Source organism: Vigna unguiculata, chromosome 11 (assembly GCF_037176805.1).
Source record: "Vigna unguiculata cultivar grain cowpea cultivar isolate G323 ecotype 2 chromosome 11, ASM3717680v1, whole genome shotgun sequence".
NCBI lineage: Eukaryota > Viridiplantae > Streptophyta > Magnoliopsida > Fabales > Fabaceae > Vigna > Vigna unguiculata.
This window is the reverse complement of record NC_140802.1, coordinates 15,117,470-15,144,052: the sequence shown is the minus strand read 5'-3', so window position 1 is coordinate 15,144,052 and position 26,583 is coordinate 15,117,470. Positions and strand designations below refer to the sequence as shown.

The 26,583-nt window shown below is 34.2% G+C and overlaps 2 protein-coding genes across 2 annotated transcripts; both read left to right on the top strand.

Annotated features, from left to right (window-relative positions):
- Nucleotides 1-21,770: 21,770 nt before the first annotated feature.
- LOC146881560 (uncharacterized) lies at nucleotides 21,771-23,167 on the top strand. Its single transcript, XM_085669235.1, has 6 exons — nucleotides 21,771-21,929; nucleotides 22,044-22,311; nucleotides 22,395-22,491; nucleotides 22,590-22,711; nucleotides 22,785-22,869; nucleotides 22,954-23,167. The coding sequence occupies exons 1-6, from the start codon at nucleotides 21,771-21,773 to the stop codon at nucleotides 23,129-23,131; spliced, it is 909 nt and encodes a 302-aa protein (XP_085525361.1). The 3' UTR covers nucleotides 23,132-23,167.
- A 9-nt stretch (nucleotides 23,168-23,176) lies between these two features.
- LOC146881559 (uncharacterized) lies at nucleotides 23,177-24,549 on the top strand. Its single transcript, XM_085668446.1, has 5 exons — nucleotides 23,177-23,329; nucleotides 23,420-23,540; nucleotides 23,682-23,861; nucleotides 23,949-24,026; nucleotides 24,094-24,549. Exons 1-5 carry the CDS (start codon nucleotides 23,280-23,282, stop codon nucleotides 24,382-24,384), a joined length of 720 nt encoding a protein of 239 aa, XP_085524572.1. The 5' UTR covers nucleotides 23,177-23,279; the 3' UTR covers nucleotides 24,385-24,549.
- The last annotated feature ends 2,034 nt before the right edge of the window (nucleotides 24,550-26,583 follow it).

The window sequence follows — 26,583 nt, the reverse complement described above, 5'->3', positions numbered from 1 at the left end:
CTTTTTGCACACCTGTTTCACCATTGCTCTGTTGTAAGGAAGTTCACAACTAAAACATGTTTACTGTCTAGGAAGACCTCAATAAAATATATGGAAGGTATATTTACTCCTCAGAGAAATTCATGTGGAATAATTGACCCACAACTCCCACCTAACACATGTGATAACTGGTTGTATTAACTGGTCATCCCTGATGTATTACGTAGTGACCTACCCATTACTTTTTGCACATCAATATCAAATGGGGTCTGCGGTTAAGGTGCTAAACTTGTACAACATTCACAATGACTCATATGACCTTCAAAGCATGTCTGCAACGTATATTAAACCTAATAAAAATTGTGAGATAATTGGTCCATGAAATCCAGCTTATATATATGTATCAATTCTGCATGGAATAATTGGTGACCACTGACTTATTAAGTGGTGACTTGCCTTGAACCTTTTGCACATTCATTTCACCATTGCTCTATTGTAAGGAAGTCGACAATTAAAACATGTTTGCTGTCTATGAAGACCTCAATAACATGTCTGGAAGGCATATTTACTCCTAATAGAAATTGGTATGGAATAATTGACCCACAACTCTCACCTAACACACATGATAACAATGGTTGCATTAACCCCTGATGTATTACATGTTGACTTGTCCATTAATTTTTGCACATCAATATCAAATGGGGTATGTGGTTAGGGTGCTAAACTTGTACATCATTCACAGTGACTCACATGACCTTCAAAGCATGTCTACAACGTATATTGAACCTAATAAAAATTGTTGTGAGATAATTGGTCCACGAAATCCAACTTATATATATATATATATATATATATATATATATATATATGTATATATATATATATGTATATATATATATATATATGTATATATATATGTATATATATATATATATATATATATATATATATATATATATATATTATAAATTCTGCATGGAATTATTGGTGACCATTGACTTATTAAGTGATGACCTACCTTGAACATTTTTCACATTGCTCTATTGTAAGGAAGTCCACAACTAAAACATTTATACTATCTAGGAATACCTAAAAAACATGTATGGAAGGTATATTTAATCATAAGAAAAATTCCTATGGAATATTTGGCCCACAAGTGCCCCCCTCACACACATGATAATAGTGACTGCATTAGTGAGTGACCCCTGATGTATTACATAGTGACCTACCCATTACTTTTTGCACATCAATATCAAATGGGGTCTGGTGTTAGGGTGCTAAACTTGTACCATTCCTTTAGGGTTTAATGGTAATGAAAAAACTTCCAAAGGGGATTTCGAAAAAATGGGGTCTTCTTCCTCACACTTTCATCTTCACCACTTCTCTCTAACCCTACGCGACAGACCCTTCTTTTCGATGCTTGTGACTATTCTTCGTCTTCCGTATTTGCCTTCTCCCACTCGTTTTCCCTTTTGCATTTCTCTTCTCTCACGGAATGGAACAAAGATTGTGGCTTTCGTAGGGAGTGTGGAGATTTTCCAAGGAAGAAGACCAGCACCGTGGATTTCGCATGGAGGAAAATATAGATTTCGTAGGCACAGTGAAGTTTGGAAGGATTCCAACACCATTCTCAATGGTATGCGAATGATTTTTTTCAAAACCGCTTTTGACCATTTCCATTCACTTTCACAGCTTGAAAAAGTTAACATTAATTAACTTCTCTTTCCCTCACGTGACACACTCTCTTTTGCAAGTAAAAAGAAATTAAAAATTACTTTCCACGTCAGGGAGTAACATAGGAGTCAAATTTCGGTAGTCATTGAATCATTATCATTTTTTTCTAACATTGGTTCGTATATATGGGAAACTCATCTTGTTTTTATATTGTGAATTGGTTAAGTTTATCTTGTGTAGTTAGTACATTGAATTTCATACACGTGTGAATTAATTTGAGAGTGTAATATGTTCTTATTTTATGTTTTATTGTTCTTGCAACCTATCCTTTCCGGCTACATATATTAGTTAAATTTGATAGGCATTTTAATCAAATTAATAATTTTTTATATTAATATCATTTATTTAGTTGTTAGATGTATTATTATTCATTGTTACATGTATTATTATATATAAATTGGTTAGATTTCATGATCTGTTAAATTTAATCATGTAGGAATTAATAATTATATGAATCCATCATTTATGTGAGTAATGAATTCTGTTTGTAATTTTGAAAATCCTGTATGAAAAGATGAAACTGTAATGCCTTAAACTTTCATTCTTTTATAGTATATTTTACAAAATTAAAAGCACAAATCATTAGTCACATGTTTGGATTTAAAATGATTATAAAACTCTACATTATTAGATTTAATTAATCATGGCATCTATTTATTATATGTAATTTGTGCACGTAGTTATGAATCAAAATACATCAATAAACATAATGCATATGTAGCCATGAATAGGATAGGTTGCTGAGATTAACAAAACTTGAAATAATGATATATTACACTCTCAAATAGATTAATGTATGAATTTCTTTTAATGCACTAATTATCACACTGCAGTTAGTTCAATTCACACTTAACAAAGTGAGTCTCTAATATGTAAATTAATGCTTAGTTCAATCCGATATTAATATATATGCATACTTCTAAATTTTGAAAATTGTCTTAATAGAAAGTAGGAATATTATATATAGAAAATTTATCGATGTATCCAACCAACACCCACAAGTAACTAACCCCAAGATAAGATTCGTTCCCCAAGTGATACATACGAGCAAAAAGAACAAACCCTAACCCACCAAGGATAAATCCAAATGCATCTGTATTCATGGATTAGGGTACGGTGACCGATCAAGACTATAATTGGCTTGAACACCCAACTAGATGAACCATATGGCTTCATGGGTCTACACCCAAACATAACTAAAAGAAACAAAATTGCATGCGCCTCATGCATCCTACCAATCACCCAACTACGTAATTGTCAAAAGGAAAAATAACCCCAATGCCTCACCAATCACAAGGGGTAGGTTGATGTAGGTCGTGTGCCCCTCCCCAGAGTAGCTCAAAAGGTATAACATAGAGGTTGAACCCCAAAAAGCCACCCCACTAGGTTAAAGTCAAATCACTTCTGTAAATCTAAAAGAAGGAAAAGGAAGAATTACTATGGAGGAAAGAAAAATGCCCAAGCACTGTAACAGAAACTCTTAAGTGCATGTTGTTGTTCTCAAAAGACCAAAACTAAGAAAGATCCCCTACAACTAAAATTGGAGACTACATTAGAAACATTGTGTCCAATGTTAAAATTAATTGGCGAATTAATTATATTATGAGACTCATTTGAAATATTATGATGGGCCCAATTGTGATTTAATTAATAAAATTAAAGACTTATTGGTTATTATGGGAAGTGATAATAAAATAAAATAGAGATAAAATAAAAATCAACTTGATGGACGTTGGTTTAATAAAAGGGATTGGGGTTCTGTCTTTAACCATAAATTTTTTTTTCACAATAATTCATCAAGAACGTGTGAGAAGAAAAAAGAAAGGCAAAGAGATAGATTAGGAAACAGTGCTTGAAGAGCACGCAAATTACAAATTGAAGAACGCATACTCACAAGATCTCTTATGGATCAAGGTCACTGCTCTATCATGTTTTATTGTGTGAGAATATTAAATCTTAAAGATCCTTAATTGTAAGGTCCCCTTTTCTTTCTGCCTTATAAGTTTAGGGCTTGGCTTCTTAGTAGGCCTAAAGTCAGCCCACTTAGGGACTTCAGAACCCTAACTATCCTTTCATTTCCCATACTACTCTCACTTTGCAAACAACACTTCTCAAACGCTCTCTTCTGTCTCCTTACAGAGGCTCTGCTAGGGTCTGGTTTCCTTTTCGTGTCAAGCTAGCAGACTCCTTTTCAAATTCATGTAAGTTAGTTCTCAACTCACACCTTCCCTTCCCTAGCATGTCTTCGTGATTCCTACTAGGGTTCCTCTAAGTAACCTTATTTTGTTCTGGTATTACTATTTTTTAGCTCGCTAAACTGTTCAAGGAGCTGGGTGTTTTTCTGTTCATGCCAAAAACCTCTCATAGTAACTTTGATAAGGTAAGGGAAGTTAGGGCTTTGCTATTTTCAAGTTCATATGTCTCTTTGGTTGATTATACGTGCTAGGTGCTTGATATATGTTGTTGGTTGCGTGAAAATGTGTTACTTGTAAGACTCAAGAAAAATTAGACTAAAAAGAAATACACGGAAAAAATTAATGACTTAATTAAGATTGTTGATTTATTTAATTTAATTAGGTTATTAAATTATGAACTATGAAATAATTATTATTTAAGTGATGTAAGTTATTATTTTTTTTATTTTAAATTTTAATCTAATTATAATTTGTTCAAAACGAGTTTTTATAATGTAATAAGCGCGCACCAAAACATGAATAAGCATGTAGCTTAGTGGTTTGAATCTGGTTAGCTGATTTTCGGAGGTGTTGGTTTAAAATCATATTTTTTTTCTCATTTAGAGTGTGGGGCCCACGAAACTTTGCAATCAATTTTCTCTCTCCTAATTCACGATGGTGCAAAGATTTTCGGAATGGAATTGAATTGCATGCCACTTTCTTCATTCACTTCACGTCGTGATACAATATATACAGGGGCTGAACTTTTTGGGGGCAGGGAGGGCTGGCATCCCCAAAATTTTGAATTTATATATATATATATATAAATATATTTAAAATTTTTTAAATTTTTTAAATTGTAGGTAATATATATTAAAAATTAATAAAAATTAAATTTTTAATTTTAATTTTTTTATTTAAACATAACATTTAATGTAAATATAAAATAAAATATAATAAAAAATAAAAATATTTAGGTTTAATTTTTCTTTTGGTTCCTGTTTTTATTTAAAAATTGACATTAGGATTAGGTTAATTATACCAACAAAGTAAATTATTCATAAAGAGTCTCAATTTTAATGAAAAGATCATTGATCTGTTTCGAGGAATTGAACGAAATTTATCATAAAAGATCGAATTACATCAGTTTTCTCAAAAATCAGGATCAAATTGAGACTAAAAAAATTGGAGGACCAACTTAACATTTTTAAACCAAAACATGAATCAAAAGAGTAATTAAACCAAATATTTATTAACATAATTTTTATTTTCCTTTTCATTGTCTTTTTAGTTTTTCACAGATTGTAATAATCTCTCACTCTCATATGTCTTCTTTTTGTTTTTTTTTTTTTAAAAAAAGTTACACATAAACTCATTATATTTCTCATTTATCCTCTTCCTTTCCTGTCTCTTGTTTTACTTGATAATGAAAACATTATTTTTTTTACTTCATGAGCTTTTTGTATATTTTTTTTATGAATATAGAAAAAAAATAGTGTATTATGTATTAATAATAGTGAATATATTTTTCTTTTAATAATTACAGGTCTCAATTTTTTATTAGATTATGATCAATTATTTTTTAGTATTGTTTACAAAAAAGGTATATTGATAAATAATGAAAGAATAAATTAATCGTTTAAGAGTGATGAAAATGAAATTATTGATTAAAACAAGATAGATTCTACCTCTTCACATATTTTGAAACATTATACTAATGATAAAAAATGTTCAGTTAAAGAAGTCATTTTTTGGCACATTATACTAATGATTGAATCTAATAATCTCAAAATTATATTATTTTGACCCCTCCGACAATTTTGGTCAAGATTTGTCACTAAAATATATATATATATATATATATATATATATATATATATATATATATATATATATATATATATATATATATATGATTGCTGGTTTTGTTTTAGTAAAATCCGTTTTTCTTTTCTTTTGGAAAATCTCTGCTGTCATATATTAATAGAACAACCAAAGAATATATTTTATTTTTTAATATATAAACAGAAAAGGCTAGGAATAATAAGAGAAAAATTTAGTTTTAATATTAGGGTTTTGAGAGGGAGAGAAGGAGAGTTTGAGAAACGGGAGAAACATGGTGAGGGAAAGAGGAAGCTGCGGGAGAAACGCATAGTAAGGAACCAAATCAAGGTAGGGGAAGTGATATCGCTGTCGTTAGGCGATCAAATTACCACTACTTTAGCAACTTCAGTATTGCCAGTTTGTAGTGAAGAAAATAGTTAGGGTTAAGATAACCCTGAGTCGTCTCACAACGAATACGGAATTGATCTCAAATATTTGATTCTCAAAAATGTAATTTAAAACTAGCAACTATAAAAATAGGGGGTTTTGATATGCAAAGAAAATGACACGGAAGATTGTAAACACAGTAATAGTAAATAGGCCAATTCCACTGCTTTTTCTAAATAAGATTCTTCATTGGTTATCTAGAGATTATTGTTAAATTAATTATTGTTGTTGATTTATAAATAAATCAATGTAAAGACTCAATTCATTTGTTGGCATCCTCACTTTTAATCAAAGTACAGTCTCAATTAAAAGTGAGAATTTTTTAGATTGTCCATAATAAATTTAATCAAAGTACAGTCTCAATTAATTTTACTATGCCTAATCATGTCTATTCCTTTGTTTCTTTACCAAATAGAAAACTTAATTAATCAAAGTAAAGTCTTGACTAATTTTAGTTAAAGTAATTACCTCTAATCAAATTAAAGTCTCAATTATTGGCAAAAACTTATTTAATCAAATGAAAGTTTCTAAACAAAATCAAAGTAAAGTCTCAATTTAATTTAAAAACCTTTTAACTCATATGATTAGCATGCATGTAGATTTAAAATCATTATTTTCTATTCAATTTAGAAGCAAAGGACATAGAATAACAAAAAACCACAACAATAATCAAAATAACAAAACATATAAATTCATCTAACCTCAGAATCCATTTAAGAAATTACAGTGGAATCAACCCTTAAAAGCTTAGCCTTCCATGGCTTTGATGGAATACATGATGATATGAAAGAAAGAAAATAAAAGAAAAAATGAGAGATGTGGTGGAGACGGTATCTGCCAAAACCAGAGAGTTCTAAGTGTCTAAGCTGTGAGTTGTAAAATTGTCAGTTCCCCCTTTTGCTCCCTTAAGTCTCTTTATATAGGCTTCCACTGGACTTTGGGCTTTATCTGTCAGTTGCTAAAATCTTTTATTTTTATTTAATTAATTAACAACTCAATTTCTGTCCAATTTCTAATTCTGCCCCTCTTATTTAAGCATTTTTACAAAATTGACCAGAATTTGACTGCTGACTTTGACCAGTTGACCAGAGTTGACCAGAGTTGACCAGTTTTGACCATTTCAGTGTCCATTGAGAGGATGACACGTGGCAGCTCCTTCTCTCTCCCAAATTAGGGTTTCCGCTTGCTCCTTTGGCTGCAGAGAAGTGCAAGGTTCGTGTGGAAGCTGCTGCGACGGCGTGGTGGCTTCTCCGGTGGGCGCGGTGGTGCAGGTGCAGTGGCGGCACTGGTTCGCGCGAAGATCTGTGATGCTGCTGCGGTGCGGAGGCGAGAAGGCGTCGTTGCTGCTGCGCGGTGGTGCGCCAGTTTGCTTCGCGGTCGCTGCTGCCATGGAGAAGATGGAGATGCGCTGCAATGGTGGAGTTGTTGCTGCAACGGTGCCGCACGAAAATGGTGCTGCAGAACAGGTGGTGACTGCGCGATCTGGTGGCGCGAGTGAAGAAGATGATCGCGATGGTGGAGGAACTGGTGCAGGCGAAGGAGCTCCATGGTTGTGCGCTGCAGAATCGTGGTGGTCGCAAAGCAAACCTCGCGGAGGCGTGAAGATGGTGTTGTCATGGTGAGCGCGACGGAGAGGATGATGGAGAGAAAATGGAGGTGCTGCGTCGCGGTGGTTCTGCAGTTTCCGGCGAGTTTTAGTGGTGGCCGGCGAGGTTGGCGGCGGCGGCTGCCGTGGAGGGTGGAAGGGAAACTAGGGTTAGGGTTTCATGTGTGAGATGGAGGAGATGATGATGTGGCAAGATCTGATTGGTTAATTTGGTGAGGGTAGGATTATGACACGTGGCTTGTTCTGGTTGGCTAATTTTAAGAGGTGGGGATTGCCACATGGCATGATCTGGTTGAGTGGAGTTTAAGTGGAAGGAGGGGCGCAACTTAGTGAAAACTGGGGGTGCAGAACAGGTTTTTGGTGGTCCACTTTAGAAAGGAGTGTGCAAATAAAATCTGGGGGTGCATTTAGCTCCTGATTTATTCTTTTTCAGAATTTCTTGATTTTGGACTTATTTTGTAACTTTGAATACTTCAAAATCACACTATTAATTGACCAAAAATAAACTCCAGCTGCATTAACAAACGTTAGAATATCCAATAATATTTTATGCAACTAAAATCAATTTTTACGCCACTTTTACCAAACTTACTCAATAAATCCAATAATCACAAATCCTAATTAAATCAATCTTTAAGCACAGAAAATTCAATTAAATCCCCAAATTTAAATATTAAATGAGGGCAAAAATTTGAACTCATCACACACCCACACTTATCCTTTTGCACTCTTGGGCAAAATTTAACAATTTCAAAACTTTATTCTGAGGTCTTTTATTCCATATTTTCAGTGGATTAAAGAAATGAATACCAATGGAAACAGATCAAACTTCTAGAAATCATGTTGTCATGCACAAACAAATGGATAAAATTCTATTTTTCACACATGAGTTAATCTTTTGAGTTTACAAGATAATCAAATATGAAAGAGAAACACTCAAGTTAAATATATATTTTCTCACCAAGATTCGCTCAAGTGTTTTGGCTTGTGTTTTCACTCAAAATACCCATGCAAGTAAACACTCTCAATGCTTAGCAAGACTCTAATATCACAGCTTTCAGAAAACATGCATTCAAAAATCATGAGGACTTTTCACAGGTTATAATGAGGCCAAGGCAAAGGTAGGAAAAAAAAACTTTAGGATTTGTGTGTTTTTGAAATAGTAGGGAAGAAAGAGTTATGGAGCATAGTTTCAAAAACAATCCCTTTTTTTTTTTTCTTTTCCTTTTATCCTTTGTTTCTCTTTTTCAGACAGCAATCATTTCAACACTCTGTCATCAACAATTATTTTCCTTTTTGCCATTTTTACAACTTTGTGGGGGGAAATACACACCCCCACACTTTATTCCTCAACCAATCTCAACATAATCCACTAGCTCCTTCTTTCTCCCTAAGGTAAGGATAAACATGGTCTTTTTCTTTTTAAGGTTTAACAATATGCTCAAAACAAGAAAAAGAGGTTTAAGCTCAAGGGGCTACCAATGGATCAATGTTATGGTTAGCTTATTTGGCCAAGTAGCTAAAAACAAGAAATGCCTCAGTCATATCAAATCATGCATGTCCACCTAAGATGCAAAACAACAGAATCAAGCTAAACATTTGAGTACCAACAAGACATGAGCAAATCACACAAGAAAAATAGGAATGACACACAATAGTTCATCCTTACAATAAAGCTCAAAACTCACAAGGTCAAAAACTCTTTCACAAAAGATTTATTCCAGAAACTCTCAAATCAACTCAGTCAGTAATTCACAGAAATAATCCATTCATAGCACATGACTCTTATTTTCCCAGAATTATGATCGTTCCAATTAGTGAATCAAATCCAAAAATCCATTGTCAATATGTTTTATTGAAAGCAAAAACCTTTTTTTTTTTTTAAATAAAAACAAACAGAAAACAAAATTAGAAAAGGAAAAAAAACAAAACAAATAGAAAACAAAAACAGAAAGGGGGAAAATCTCCCCACACCCCCACACTTTATCCATGCATTGTCCTCAATGTATTCAATATGTATAAAATGCAAAGAAAAAGTATGAAGTGTACTTACCTCCTCAAGGTGGAAGGTATGAGGGAGAAGTCAAGTTCATCCCATCCATCGTCTTGTTCAGCATATCTTGATTTTCATTGAATATCTGAAGACGATGCCCATTAACTTTAAAAGTTCTTGCTGAAGATTCTTCCTTGATCTCCACTGCTCCATAAGGGAAGACTTTTGTAACAATGTATGGTCCTTCCTAAGTAGAACGCAACTTACCACTCATGTGACCAAGCTTGGATTTGTATAGTAACACCTTCTGGCCTACCTTGAAATCCTTTCTAGCCACAAGCTTTTGGTCATGGAACTTCTTGGTTTTCTCTTTGTAGAACTTTGAATTTTCATAGGCTGCTAGCCTAATCTCCTCTAGTTCTTGCAATTGAAGCTTTCACTCATTTCCTGCTTCTTCCAAATCCAAGTTGCATGCTTTCACGACCCAATAGGCCCGATGTTCAATCTCCACAGGTAGATGACAAGCCTTTCCAAAAACCACCCTGAAAGGTGACATACCTATAGGTGTTTTGTAGGCTGTCCTATGTGCCCAAAGTGCTTCATCCAATCTTGTGGCCCAATCCTTTCGACTAGGCTTCACTACTTTCTCTAGTATCTTTTTAATCTCCCTGTTAGAGATCTCTGCTTGCCCATTGGTTTGGGGGTGATATGGTGTAGCAATGCGATGTGTCACCCCATACTTCTTCAACATGTTCTCAAGTAGCCTATTACAGAAATGAGTCCCCTGGTCACTGATGATGGCTCGTGGTATCCCAAATCTGCAGAAAATGTTAGACCTGACAAAACTCATAACAACTCGAGAATCATTAGTCCTTGTAGCTATGGCTTCCACCCATTTGGAGACATAGTCTACAACAAGCAAAATATAAGAAAACCCAAAAGAAAGAGGAAAAGGACCCATAAAATCAATACCCCAAATATCAAATACCTCACAATATAGCATGGGTTGTTGAGGCATTTCATCCCTTCTTGTAATGGATCTGGCTGCCCTTTGGCACTGCTCACAATTTTCATATACCCTCTGTGCATCTTTAAAAATGGTAGGCCAATATAATCCACAATCCAACACCTTCCTACCTGTTCTTTGTGTGCCATAATGTCCACCAAAAGGAGACGAATGACAGAACTCAAGCACATGAGGTATCTCGATATCTGGAACACACCTCCTTATGACTTGGTCACTACCAATGCGCCATAAGATTGGATCTTCCCAGATATAGTATTTTGCCTCACTTTTTAGCTTGATTCTTTCATATTTGGATAAGGAAGGAGGAATAGCAGAAACAACCAAATAATTAACAATGTCAGCAAACCAAGGTTCAGGAAACATACCTTTCACAGCAGTCAATGCTAGGAGGACTTCATCAGGAAAGTCATCCTTAATAGGAATGTTATCTTCTCCATTTTCAATCCTGCTAAGATGATCGGCTACCAAGTTATGTGCTCCACTTCTGTCTAAAATCTCAATGTCAAACTCTTGGAGCAGTAGCATCCATCTGATCAACCTCATCCATCTGATCAACCTTGGTTTCGAATCTGCTTTCTTCAGAAGGAATTTTAATGCTGCATGATCAGTATAAACAATTACCTTGGAACCAAGTATATACGGTCTGAATTTGTCCAAGGCAAACACAACAGCCAATAATTCCTTCTCAGTCGTGGTGTAGTTAGCCTGCGCTGTGTCCAACGTTCTGGAAGCATAATATATCACATGTGATAGCTTCCCATCTTTTTGTGCAAGCACCGCTCCTACTGCAAAGTTTGATGCATCACACATCAGCTCGAACGGTAATGTCCAGTCAGGTGGCTGGATGATAGGAGTAGTGGTAAGCGCCTTTTTCAATGTATCAAACGCATCTTTGCACCTCTCTCCAAAGTCAAATACTACATCCTTTTGCAACAAGTTGGAGAGAGGGTTGGCTATCTTGCTGAAGTCCTTGATAAACCTCATGTAAAATCCTGCATGTCCAAGAAAAGATCGAACCTCTTTCACAGAAGAGGGGTAAGGCAATTGTGAAATAATATCTATTTTAGCAGGATCTACAGATATACCATTCTTGGAAACAACGTGACCTAAAACTATACCTTGTTCCACCATAAAATGACATTTTTTAAAATTTAGAACAAGGTTAGTTTCTTCACATCTCTCCAAGACTCTAGCAAGATTAGACAAGCAGTGATCAAAAGATGAACCATATACACTAAAATCATCCATAAAAACCTCAATACAATGCTCCAACAAATCTGTAAAAATACTCATCATACATCGCTGAAATGTTCCAGGAGCATTGCAAAGGCCAAATGGCATTTTCCTATAAGCATATGTACCGAATGGACAAGTAAAAGTAGTCTTATGTTGATCCTCTGGGGCAATACAAATCTGAAAATACCCAGAGAATCCATCAAGAAAACAGTAATGAGACTTACCTGCCAATCGATCTAGCATCTGGTCCATGAATGGTAAAGGAAAGTGGTCCTTCCTGGTGGCCTGGTTTAGTCTTCTATAATCAATACATACCCTCCAGCTATTCTGAATACGAGTAGGAATCAACTTGTTCTTCTCATTCTTGACCACGGTGATCCTAGATTTCTTGGGGACCACATGTACAGGACTCACCCAAGTGCTGTCAGAAATAGGATATATAATACCTGCTTGTAGCAACTTGGTGACTTCTTTCTTCACAACCTCCATCAGCTGAGGATTCAGTCTCCTCTGAGGTTGCCTCACTGGCTTAGCATCCTCCTCCAAGAGTATTCTGTGCATGCAGAAAGAAGGACTAATACCAGGAATATCTGCCAAAGTCCAGCCTATTGCTCGCTTGTGGTCTTTGATAACCTGTAATAGCTTTTGTTCCTGCTCGTCAGTAAGCAAGGCAGATATAATAACAGGGAGTTTCCCATCCCCTTCAAGATAAACATATTTCAAATGAGATGGTAAAGGTTTCAACTCCAAAGTGGGTGGCTGTTCCACAGATGGCAACATTTTACTGCCTAAGGTAATTTCAGCCACCTCAGCATCACACTTGGACGCCACAGAGGTATCAAATAGTGACACCGCGTCCTCAACATCACCTGTTTTGCAATTTTCTCTTTCGTCTAAAATTGAGCCCGAAATATTCGAAAAAGAAAAATCCAAAGAAGAAGAAAAACCAGATAAAACGTCCAAAAGTCCAAAAGCATAATTGTTCACTACATTACTCAATAAATCAATACAAAACAAAGAATGGTCTTCAATTGGGTGCTTCATGGCTTCTAGCACGTTGAACTGCACCTTCTCATCTCCTATGTCCATAGTTAAGGATCCTGCATGCACGTCTATCTTGGTACGTGCTGTCATCATGAATGGTCTTCCCAAGATGATTGTAGTTGAACTCATTCCTTCATCATCCTTCATATCCAAGATATAGAAATCTGCAGGAAAAATTAACTTGTCCACACGGACAAGCACATCTTCTAGCACACCTGCAGGGTTAACTGTGCTACGGTTGGCCAACTGAATGACCACACCAGTAGACTTAAGAGGTCCAAGATGAAGTGAAGTAAAAACAGATAAAGGCATTACATTAATGGAAGCTCCTAAATCTAACATAGCATTATCAAACTTAGTACTTCCTATAATGCAGGGAACAGAAAACATACCTGGATCCTTACACTTTTGCGGCATTCTGACTGTAGGCTTCTTAATTAAGCTAGAGACATTCCTTCCCATGTTCACTACCTCTTTGTTCATAATACGCCTTTTATGTGTACATAATTCTTTGAGAAACTTAGCGTATTTAAGAATTTGTCTCACAGCATCCAACAAAGGGATGTTTATCTCCACTTTCTTGAAAGTATTCAGGATTTCTTTGTCTAACTCCTCCATCTTTTTAGTTTTTGGTTTCAAACGGTTTGGATAGGGAGGAGGAGGAGAATAAGGAGAAGGATTTTCAGAGGAAGTATTAGGGGATACCAACCTGGAGTTATCACTGGGTGCAGGCATTTCAGATGTTGCTTGTGTTGCTTCATCTGATCTTCCTCTTTCATCATTAGGTACAACTTCATTATCCTTATCTTCATCTTCTTGGGCATCCCCAAGACCTTGTATTTGCTTACCCGATCTTAAAGTAATAGCACTTACATTTCTCGGGTTGATTACAGTTTGTGCAGGCAAATTGCTTGAGCCTTGTTGAGACTTCATCTGATTTAACTCATTTGCCATTTGTCCAATCTGATTTTGCAAGTTCTGATTGGTTGCTTCCATTGTCTGTTTCAACTCATTGATTTGTCCCTTCATCATGTCAGCCATCATTTTCATCATTGCCTCCATGTTTGAATCACCAGAGGTTGCCGCTGGTTGTGGTTGTTGCCTCTGTTGAGGTGGAACATAGACTTGTTGGTGTTGAGGCTGTTGATTTCCCCATTTCTGGCTGGGATATTCCTTCCAATCTGGGTTGTACTTGTTGGAGGACAAATCATGGTTGTATTGCTGCCGAGGTGGTCTATTATTGCCATAGATGTTTGCAGCATATGCTTGAGGTTGTTCATTGTCTAACGTCCCTGTCTCTTTTAACATAGAACAAGCCTCTGTAGGATGATTAGTAGAAGCACAAATTCCACATAAAGTAGAAGGAATAGGCTTTTTCTGTAAGTCTGTCAAGGTCCTTACCATTGCCGCTAAGTCATCCAACTTCCCTTCTAATTTCTTGTGATCTGCAACATATGAAGCTTCTACTCCATGGGTTCCCTTCAATAGAGTTATAGAATTACTCCTTGTGGAAAATTGTTGATGGTTCGACGCCATAGTTTCAATCAATTGTCTTGCATTTGTTGGCGTTTTGTCCACCAATGACCCTCCACTTGCAGCATCTATCATTTGTCTATCCATGATACTCAATTCCTCATAAAAGTATTGAATGAGGAGATGCTCGTTTATTTGGTGATGAGGACAGGAAGCACATAACTTTTTGAATCTTTCCCAATACTCGTGAAGACTTTCTCTTTCTTGTTGCCTTATCCCATAAATATCTTTGCGAATAGCAGCAACTCTAGATGCTGGAAAAAACTTTTCCAGAAATAATCTTTTCAGAGTCTCCCAGGTATTGATGGATCCTGGCGGAAGGCAGTATAACCAATTCTTAGCGGCATCTTGCAATGAGAATGGAAAAGCCTTAAGCTTGATATGTTCCTCTGTCACTGTTGTAGGTCTCATGGATGAACAAACAACATGAATTTCCTTCAAGTGATGGTATGGGTCTTCTCCTGCTAATCCATGGAATTTGGGTAAAAGATGGATTAACCCAGACTTAAGCTCACATTCTCCATCTGGATATTGGATGCACATGTTTTGTGTAATTGCTGCATCCGGTGAAGCCAACTCTCTTATTGTTCTTTCTTCCATTCTATTTTCTTGAATTTCTGGTTCAGGTGATGGTTCAGAAGATATGTTAATCACCGGAGGTGATTCTAGTGGTACACTTTCAGTGGTAGGTTCAGATGATGATGGTGCTCCTTCAGTAGAACACCTGAGATCAAGTCTCCTACGTGATTTACGTAAATTCCTTTCAAGTTCTGAATCAAGTTGATAGAATTGACCCGGATTGGCCCGAGTCATGCACTATGCAAGTCCACCTGAAAGTGTTTCCCTGTGTGTTTTTTTTTCCTATTCTTGTTTTGGAGAAAGATTTCAAGAAAGAAATGAGTTAAGATGTCGTTGGGTCTACTCCCAGGAAAGAGAGGTGCGTCACAATGGACAACTTAAATACCAAGTCTTTCCTAGACAGAGTTTTCCAAACTAGTCTCAAAAAATTTCTTAAAAGAAATTCTTAATCAAAACAAAAATAGAACTTTGCTTGGAATATATTAACAGAAAACTAGATACTACAAAATAACAAACTATATCAAACGTATATGCGTAAAATAAATAAAAAATAAAAAAAATAAAATAAAATAAAATAAAATAAATAAAAACAGAATCAAAATAAAAGAAATACTAACCGTATTCCCCGGCAACGGCGCCAAATTTGATATCGCTGTCGTTAGGCGATCAAATTACCACTACTTTAGCAACTTCAGTATTGCCAGTTTGTAGTGAAGAAAATAGTTAGGGTTAAGATAACCCTAAGTCGTCTCACAACGAATACGGAATTGATCTCAAATATTTGATTCTCAAAAATGTAATTTAAAACTAGCAACTATAAAAATAGGGGGTTTTGATATGCAAAGAAAATGACACGGAAGATTGTAAACACAGTAATAGTAAATAGGCCAATTCCACTGCTTTTTCTAAATAAGATTCTTCATTGGTTATCTAGAGATTATTGTTAAATTAATTATTGTTGTTGATTTACAAATAAATCAATGTAAAGACTCAATTCATTTGTTGGCATCCTCACTTTTAATCAAAGTACAGTCTCAATTAAAAGTAAAAGTGAGAATTGTTTAGATTGTCCATAATAAATTTAATCAAAGTACAGTCTCAATTAATTTTACTATGCCTAATCATGTCTATTCCTTTGTTTCTTTACCAAATAGAAAACTTAATTAATCAAAGTAAAGTCTTGACTAATTTTAGTTAAAGTAATTACCTCTAATCAAATTAAAGTCTCAATTATTGGCAAAAACTTATTTAATCAAATGAAAGTTTCTAAACAAAATCAAAGTAAAGTCTCAATTTAATTTAAAAACCTTTTAACTCATATGATTAGCATGCATGTAGATTTAAAATCATTATTTTCTATTCAATTTAGAAGCAAAGGACATAGAATAACAAAAACCACAACAATAATCAAAATAACAAAACATATAAATTCATCTAACCTCAGAATCCATTTAAGAAATTACAGTGGAATCAACCCTTAAAAGCTTAGCCCTCCATGGCTTTGATGGAATACATGATGATATGAAAGAAAGAAAATAAAAGAAAAAATGAGAGATGTGGTGGAGACAGTATCTGCCAAAACCAGAGAGTTCTAAGTGTCTAAGCTGTGAGTTGTAAAATTGTCAGTTCCCCCTTTTGCTCCCTTAAGTCTCTTTATATAGGCTTCCACTGGACTTTGGGCTTTATCTGTCAGTTGCTAAAATCTTTTATTTTTATTTAATTAATTAACAACTCAATTTCTGTCCAATTTCTAATTCTGCCCCTTTTATTTAAGCATTTTTACAAAATTGACCAGAATTTGACTGCTGACTTTGACCAGTTGACCAGAGTTGACCAGAGTTGACCAGTTTTGACCATTTCAGTGTCCATTGAGAGGATGACACGTGGCAGCTCCTTCTCTCTCCCAAATTAGGGTTTCCGCTTGCTCCTTTGGCTGCAGAGAAGTGCAAGGTTCGTGTGGAAGCTGCTGCGACGGCGTGGTGGCTTCTCCGGTGGGCGCGGTGGTGCAGGTGCAGTGGCGGCACTGGTTCGCGCGAAGATCTGTGATGCTGCTGCGGTGCGGAGGCGAGAAGGCGTCGTTGCTGCTGCGCGGTGGTGCGCCAGTTTGCTTCGCGGTCGCTGCTGCCATGGAGAAGATGGAGATGCGCTGCAATGGTGGAGTTGTTGCTGCAGCGGTGCCGCGCGAAAATGGTGCTGCAGAACAGGTGGTGACTGCGCGATCTGGTGGCGCGAGTGAAGAAGATGATCGCGATGGTGGAGGAACTGGTGCAGGCGAAGGAGCTCCATGGTTGTGCGCTGCAGAATCGTGGTGGTCGCGAAGCAAACCTCGCGGAGGCGTGAAGATGGTGTTGTCATGGTGAGCGCGACGGAGAGGATGATAGAGAGAAAATGGAGGTGCTGCGTCGCGGTGGTTCTGCAGTTTCCGGCGAGTTTTAGTGGTGGCCGGCGAGGTTGGCGGCGGCGGCTGCCGTGGAGGGTGGAAGGGAAACTAGGGTTAGGGTTTCATGTGTGAGATGGAGGAGATGATGATGTGGCAAGATCTGATTGGTTAATTTGGTGAGGGTAGGATTATGACACGTGGCTTGTTCTGGTTGGCTAATTTTAAGAGGTGGGGATTGCCACATGGCATGATCTGGTTGAGTGGAGTTTAAGTGGAAGGAGGGGCGCAACTTAGTGAAAACTGGGGGTGCAGAACAGGTTTTTGGTTGTCCACTTTAGAAAGGAGTGTGCAAATAAAATCTGGGGGTGCATTTAGCTCCTGATTTATTCTTTTTCAGAATTTCTTGATTTTGGACTTATTTTGTAACTTTGAATACTTCAAAATCACACTATTAATTGACCAAAAATAAACTCCAGCTGCATTAACAAATGTTAGAATATCCAATAATATTTTATGCAACTAAAATCAATTTTTACGCCACTTTTACCAAACTTACTCAATAAATCCAATAATCACAAATCCTAATTAAATCAATCTTTAAGCACAAAAAATTCAATTAAATCCCCAAATTTAAATATTAAATGAGGGCAAAAATTTGAACTCATCAGGAAGCTAACCTTGCTTTCTTTTATTGTTTTCTTATTGTTTGCTTGATAAATGAAACTTGAAAAGCATGGATGTGTAGTGTAGGAGAAGTTGATTGTACTTTCTATTTTGTGTGAAGCTTGACCTTGTCTCTTTTCTCCTTTAACGTTTTTACGGGTTGATGCTTAAAACTTTGAAAGTTATGTATGGGTTATGAAATAACATAATGATGAGAGTGGTTTTGGATCGTGGCTTATTTTAGGGCTGTTAGTGCAGTTTTACGTAAGCATGCAATGTGCACTTTCGAGTCTCTTTTATTTTGAGTTGCCATGCATTTTAGTGGTTGAAGTTCTCTCTGGTTTGGTCTTTTGGTCTCTGGTTTGCTTATACTTTTGGTCCAGAGTCTCATAGAGGTGCAGTTTGGTTTCTTTAGGGGTAGTTTTTTTGTCACATTACTCATACCACAACACGCATTAGGATGATATAGGGGATCCAAGTTTTGCATGTGAATTGGTCTTTGGTTCATGTACGTGGGTCTGCACAATCTTCGCTCATGAAGGAACACAAGGGGTTTGAGGTTTTAAGTTTTGTTGTCCACATTTTCTTTGGTTTTAATCTTTTGAAAGTAGGTCTAATGGATTTCCGTGACAGTACCTGTTGTTTTGTATGCCATGGTCACTTTCTTTTCCTTTCTTTTCTAATAGTTTGTAGTGGTTGGTGCACTTTTGTCTTTTATTGTTTTACTCCACATGTGGATTGGGCTCACAAGTATAATCACATTTCTCTTTCTTCCACATTCCACTAATCTATTTATAATACAATTCGAAGAATCACAAAAGGCAAAAAATTACACGTGTCATTTTCTCTGAATTTGTTCAATTTCAAAATTTTTAAATTTTTTACCTCTTAAGGTAAATGGGACACGTGTCATCTTCTTATCCCGTCTCAGCCATTTTCACGTTTCACCACACTCACTTTAATCATCTCTCTCGACTTCCTCTCTCTCTTCATTTTCTCTCTCTGTTTACGCACACTTCAGTTCTCTCCTTCCTCAAACCTTTCACTTCCTCTCTCTCTCTTCACTTTCTCTCTCAAACCTTCATGCACTCTCCACTTATCTCCTTCCTCAAACCCTAGCCACACCTCTGGCTCCGCCTCTACCTCTCTGCCTCCTCCTCCACCTCAGTCGCTCTTATTCGCTCTTCCTCCACAAACGTGTCACCAAATAACGTTCTCCACCTCTCTTCACTTTCCCTATGTGGAACCCTAACCTGTTTTACGCATTCTCCACTTCTACGCCATCGACCTCCCTTCCTTCTCAACTTCATTGGACCTTTTTGCCGCGTCCAACCATCTCGACGATTCTCTCGATTCGTATTGTTTTAGGGTTAACATCAATTTTTTTGCTTCTAACTAATTTTTTGGTTTGTTTTGTTTGTGTAGATGGTTTTTTTGCTTCAGACGCTCTTCCTGCACAAACGCGATCCACCTCTTTTCTTTCTGAACTTCATTCGACATTTTTTTTCTGTTCACGATTCTCTCGATTCGTACTGTTTTAGGTTTAACATCAATTTTTTCTGCTTTTAACTAATTTTTTGGTTTGTTTTGTTTGTGTAGATGGTTTTTTTGCTTCAGACGCTCTTCCTGCAGAAACGCGATCCACCTCTTTTCTTTGTGAACTTCATTCGACATTTTTCTTGTGTTCACGATTCTCTCGATTCGTACTGTTTTAGGGTTAACATCAATTTTTTTTGCTTTTAACTAATTTTTTGTTTTTTTTTTGTTTGTGTAGATGGTTTTTTTGCTTCAGACGCTCTTCCTGCACAAACGCGATCCACCCCTGTTCTTTCTGAACTTCATTCGACATTTTTTTTCAGTCCACGATTCCCTTTCATGAAACCATGTCCTCTTTTGTGTCGCATGAAACGCTCTCCATGGGAATCGCACTCTCCCCCTTTCTGCGTCATCAAACCCTAGCCAGCTCTTTGACGCCGCCTGAAACGCGATCCTCAAACCCTAATTTTTTGTTCTTAGACTCAGTGAATCCAAATTGGTTTACATCAATTTTGTTGTCTTCTAACTCTTTTTTTGGTTTGTTTTGTTTCTGTAGATTGTTTCTGTTCTTCTGTGCGCCCATCTCTCTCACGCCGCGTCAAACGCTCTCCATCGCTCTTTGGTAATAACTTTTATCTCTTCACTTTTAATTTGAAACCCTAATTTTTCCTTTCTTACTCATATTTTTCTTTGTGTAGATTTTTTTTGTGGTTCTGTACCTTTTGAAAACCTCTCGATTTCTCTGTTGAATCAGACTCAAACCCTACCATTTCAATCTGATATGTTGCCTATTGCATGTTTTATTGGTTTCTATTAACTGAGAAAGTTGCTTCACTTCTTAACAAATCCCACCATTTCAGGTTTGCTTAATTCGAACCCCAAAATTTGAGGTATATTTCATTTTTTTGTTAATTTTATATTTTATGTTACTTCATAAATCTGTTATGTTTTTGTAACTAATTTTTTTGTTTTTTTTTTGTTTATGTAGGTTGTTTTTGGGTTCATTCCTTCATTAACTCTAATAAGATAACTTCATCCTGACGTCCACTACGTATTCCAGTTGCTGATCAAATTTCTTTTTCTCCACTGCTGAGGAGAATATGTTTTAATCAAAGGAATTCCTTTAATATGTTGTATTGTTTAATTGTTTAATTCATGTTTTTTCATTAAACATGTCTTTCTTTGTTATTGATTTTGTTATGCCTGATGAAGAAGTTTGAGCTTCATCTTATTGTCCCTCAACTTTAAATGTAGAATCTGTTGCCATTTTATTTCATAACATAATTTATTGTTGATTCTTTATGAATTATTTATGAATTTGTTTTATTGATTTATTTTTTTGTTTTATCGTTCATTCAAAGATATTCCATATTACAGTTTTTAAAATCTATTTTTGTCGCCTATTTCATGTTTTATTGGTTTCTATTATCTGAGAAACATGTCTTTCTTTGTTATTGATTTTGTGATGTCTGATGTTCTTTGTTTGATTCAAAGATCTTCCATACTATAGTGTTAAAAATATATTTTTGTGGCCTATTGCATTCCCTTACTTTTTTCATTAGTGGTATATTGAAATCAGATCTTTATTTCCTATTTTCGTTGATTTGTCAACCTTTTCCAACATTTAAAGTTACTTTTGTTTTTCTTTTTGTACTGCTTTCTGCCATATTTCCTTTTATTGCACAACATTGAGCCATGTGAAAAACAGCTTTTGTTCTTTTTTGTGATCTTCGTATTTTTGTCAGTCACTTCTCCCAATTTTTACTCCATTTGTTTAACCTAAACCACACTTTGCGTGTTGTTTCAGTAAATATCTTTTTTCGTATCAAAATCTGATTTTGCTTTTGCAGATTGTTTCTAAATTTGTGAAATGAAGACCAGAGCATGCGTATGCTGTTGTTTTGTATTTATGATCTTCCAATCTATTCTTTTGTACAAATACATTTCTGTAGACCTTTCTTCATTCCTTACTCTACTCTACTCTGATTTCCCTCATTTTCCTCATTCCTTCAACCATGTCTGTTATCCCAAAACACACTCACTCTTTAGAAGAACTAAACCCTGAGAAGGAGAGTTGGAATATCCTTGCAAGAGTTGTAAGGTTATGGTTTGTTGAAGATTACACAAAAGGAAAAACTCCATTTTCCATGGAAATTGTTCTTCAAGACCAAGAGGTATCTTCCTTGAACTATAAACGACTTTTATTTTTTGACTTTTCCTAAATTTTTTTTTACCCAAAAGTTTACATATGTGCTTCTCTTTTTTCATTTATGACTCTTTTTTTTCAGGGTGTACTAATCCATGCATCTGTTAGACGCACATTGATATACAAATTCCAGTCTGAAATCAAAGAGGACAAGGTTTACAGCATCCAATCTTTCAGTGTTTCATGTAATGGTGGTTCTTATAGAACCACAAAACATGCCTATAAGATCAACTTCCAATTTGGAACCAAGGTCAATATGGTGCAAAGTACCTTAGTTCCGAAAACTACAACTTCATACACCCCTTTTTCAACCATCATAGCTGATGGTTTTGACACAGATTACTTAGTTAGTAAGTATGTTTTGCTTATTTTTCTTCATTTTTTTGTATAACTTTTTGTTAATTTATTTTCTTTCTTTTTCCTCTTTTTGTAGATGTGATTGGGATGTTTACTGCTGTTGGAACAGAGAGGGAGCTAGAGAAAGCTGGTAAGAAAACCAAAATGAATGTCATCCTTATTGAAGCTGATGGGTAAGCAGATTTCATTTGTTTTTGTTCTTTATTGTTTTTTATTTTTCTTCATGTATTTCATTTTCTTCTCTTTTGATGTTATTTTTAACATTCAATAGTTTGCAACTGGAGTGTACTTTATTTGGTCAATATGTTGATATGTTAAATGCATTTCTGGCCTCTGGAGAGGATCAACATGTTGTCATTGCTTTGCATTATTGCAAAGTGAAGACCTTCCAAGGTAACTAACATAAACCACATTATTACAGTTGTATTAATGAATAAAAATCTTTTTGACATTTTATCTTTTGTAGATAAAGTTTCTATTCAAAACTGTATGAACTGTACCAAGATTATCTTTAACTGTGATGGTGAAGATGCAACCAAGTTGAAAAAAATGTAAGTCTATATACATAACATACATCTTTGTTTATACATAGATATATGTATATCTTTGTAATATAAAATATTTTTTTAATGTAGGATGTGGGATAATACTGAATCTCCTTCTCAAGCTCTTACCCAACTTTCTGCTTCTTCTAAAGTTAGCTTAGAAGATGATTTCATTAAGCTGCATCCTAGGAGTTCAATTGAAGGTCTAAAAGATTTTAAGCAGGTTCAAATATTTGTCTCTATGTTCCACATAAATTTTTTTATTTAATGACTATTTTTTTTTTCATAATTTTATATTCTAAATTTTACAGGAAAGTACTTTTGTAGTAAAAGCTACTATCAAACATGTGCTAGATCATGATGATTGGTGGTATACAGCATGTATCTGCAACAAAGCAGTTTATCCTGATTCCAAAATGTTTTTTTGTGAAAAGTGTAACAAGCATGTCATTAAGGTTACACCTAGGTAATATTTTCAATATTCACATAATGATTTTATTAATATAATATTAAGAAAACTTAATAATGTTCATAATGTCTTTATTGTTTTTTTTAGGTTTAAACTGAAACTTCGTGTAATTGATGCTACGGATTCTACAACTTTTGTTGTATTTGATCGTGATGCAAGTGCAATGTTGAAGAAATCATGCTCTGACATTCTTGAATTGCAAGACAAGGTTAAGTTTTTAATCTAATCATTTCTGCTTTGTTGACATTTAACTTAAATGTTTTATATTTGGTACTTCGTTTGCACTTATTCTACTCATTATTGCTTTTACATTAATTTACATCATTTATATTAATTGCTTTTTTAATAGAACACTGCTGCTGGAGACTTGCCTAAAGAGTTTGAAGTCCTAATTGATAAGACCTATCTCTTCAAAGTTGAGTGCAAGAATGATTATAATACCAAATTTGAACAATCATTCAGAGTTAAAAAAGTTTGCATGGATGAAAAAGTAATTGAATGCTTTTCTGATGTTGAAATTAAGTCTTTGGTAAGTTTATTTTTCTATTTTTTTTTCAGGTGTTAGCCTAATTTTTTCTTAAATTTTATCATTATTAATATTTTATACAATTTTTAGGATCTATACTCTGCAAATGAAGAAGAAACCAAATTAAATGAGCCAACAAATCAACTCTCACCTGATTCCATTGCAGAGGTAGTTGAAGATTACAATTTTACTTATTTTGTAAAGCTTGGTATATTCTAATCTTTTGTTTTTTTAGGATTTGTTGATCAAATTCACAGAAGAATCAAATGATCTTGAGACTCTAAGTGATCATTTGAACAATATAGTATCAAGCCATGTTCCTCCCGAAGAATCCTTGAAAAATAAAAATGTAATTGATGTTCAAATTCATGAGTTAACCCGCAAAGAATCATCTCATCTGTACAATCTTGATTTGGGTACTCAACCACCTGTTCCAGTACTTAAAAGACAAAGTCGATCTATGGTTCAAGAAAACAAGAAGATTCCAGTGAAGATGTTGAAGAAGAATATAAAGATTGAAAAGTGATAGACTTTATGTTTCTTATGTTATTTTTTGAAAAACATTTGCTGCTGTTATGTATTTGTACTCATGACCATTATTTCCTGTTTGTCTGTGGTTGTTATTTTGAAAACAATATTACTTCAACTATGTTTTAATTTAATTATGAATAGATTTGATGCTTATTTTTAATTCTGTACTCTATTTTTTCTTTAAAAATTTGCTAGCTGAATCAAAGTGTGTTGATATAATTTGACATTGTCAACACCATAATCATGCTAGCTACATTAAATTAATTAATTTTTGCATAGGTTTTTCCTTTTGTTTTGGTTTATAAAAAATCCTTTATTTTGAATATTTGCTTACCTTTTTTAAATAGATTTCTTTAAATTTATATACATTTTGTTGTATATGCTTATTTTTAAAATTTAGTATATATTGCTAGCCTAATGTCGAAGTTTTGATATTATTTTTAATATCAATTACATTATGATGCTAGCTACATCAAATTCACTAAGTTTTTATCTATGTATTTGTACTCATGAACATTATTTTCTGTTTGTCTTTGGTTGTTATTTTGAAAACAATATTACTTCAACTATGTTTTAATTTAATTATGAATACATTTCATGCTTATTTTTAATTCTATACTCTATTTTTTCTTTCAAAATTTGCTAGCTGAATCAAAGTGTGTTGATATAATTTGTCATTGTCAACACCATAATCATGCTAGCTACATTAAATTAATTAATTTTAGCATAGGTTTTTCCTTTTGTTTGTTTTTATAAAAAATCCTTTATTTTGAATATTTGTTTACCTTTTTTAAATAGATTTCTTTAAATTTATATACATTTTGTTGTATATGCTTATTTTTAAAATTTATTATATATTGCTAGCCTAATGTCGAAGTTTTGATATTATTTTTAATGTCAACTATATTATGATGCTAGCTACATCAAATTCACTAAGTTTTTATCTATGTATATTTTTGAACTACATTATTGTTTTCGTAACATAAAAAAATTATTTAATGTTTTTGGATTTATTAACAAATCAAAAAACATTTGTAACTTTTCATTTAAAGGATAAAAGTTGATTTTTATTTTTCTTAATCATTAAGTTTTGTTCTTTTATTAATCTTTTATTATATTATTTTTATGTGCTATTACTCTGCCAACTTCTTATTTGTTTTTATTTAATAATTTCTTTTTATTTATACTTTCTCAAAATTAATTTTAAAATTTTTTTAAGTAGCAGTGAATTTTGAAAAAGCCTTCTTTTATTCTTTTATTAATTACTTTTAATTAAAAGTCTTTTCATATCTATTTATTCACTTGAATATTATCTTTTATTTTTTTATTAATTAAATTTTTTTCTGAATTCTTTATTATATTAATTTTATCTGTTATTACTCTTTCAAATTCTTAATTTTTTTTAAAGTTATTTCTACTTTCTCAAAATTAAATTAAAAATATTATTAAATATGATTCAATTTTCAAAAACCTGTCTCTTTAATTACAAGTCTTTTCGTATTTTATGTTTTTATCAAGTCTTTTCGTATTTTCAAAAACCTTCAGTATCTATATAACCGTCTGTTTTCCTATTTACTATCAAGTTTTATGTTTTTACAAAATCACTGAAAAAGAAAGCTCACTCCTCTACACTTGCTTCCATGGCTTCCTCTTTGAGTGTCACTGCCAGAAAAACTTTAGGAAGGTTCACCACGTTTCATTTTGTTCATAATCAGGTACGTCTATTTCACAATATCTACTTCACAATCGTTCAAAAACATGTTTTTATGTCATCACTTTTTACACAATATTACTTATTATCGATTTTCTTTATAAAAATTCAAACTTTCTGCAATAATCCTTCAAAGGTCGTTTTTTTCTATTTGTTTCCCATGCTTCATGTATGTTAAACTTACTTCATTTTATTTTTTGTTATGAAAATGTCATCTTTCTTCAATAATCGTTGAAATCAGTTAAAACTACTGTTTTTTATGCATTTATCATCTATGTCCACCTTTTTTGTCTTTTATAACACAACTTATATTTTTACTTTGTTTGAACTCTGACTTACTATTGGTTTCTTCTAAAGATGTCATCTTTTTCCAGTAACCATTCAAATTGACTACTTTTCTGTTCTTTGTTTTTATCAGTTTTACATCACCCATGCATGTTTTTATTCCTGTATTTTAATAGTTATGCTTTCATCATCAGTTTC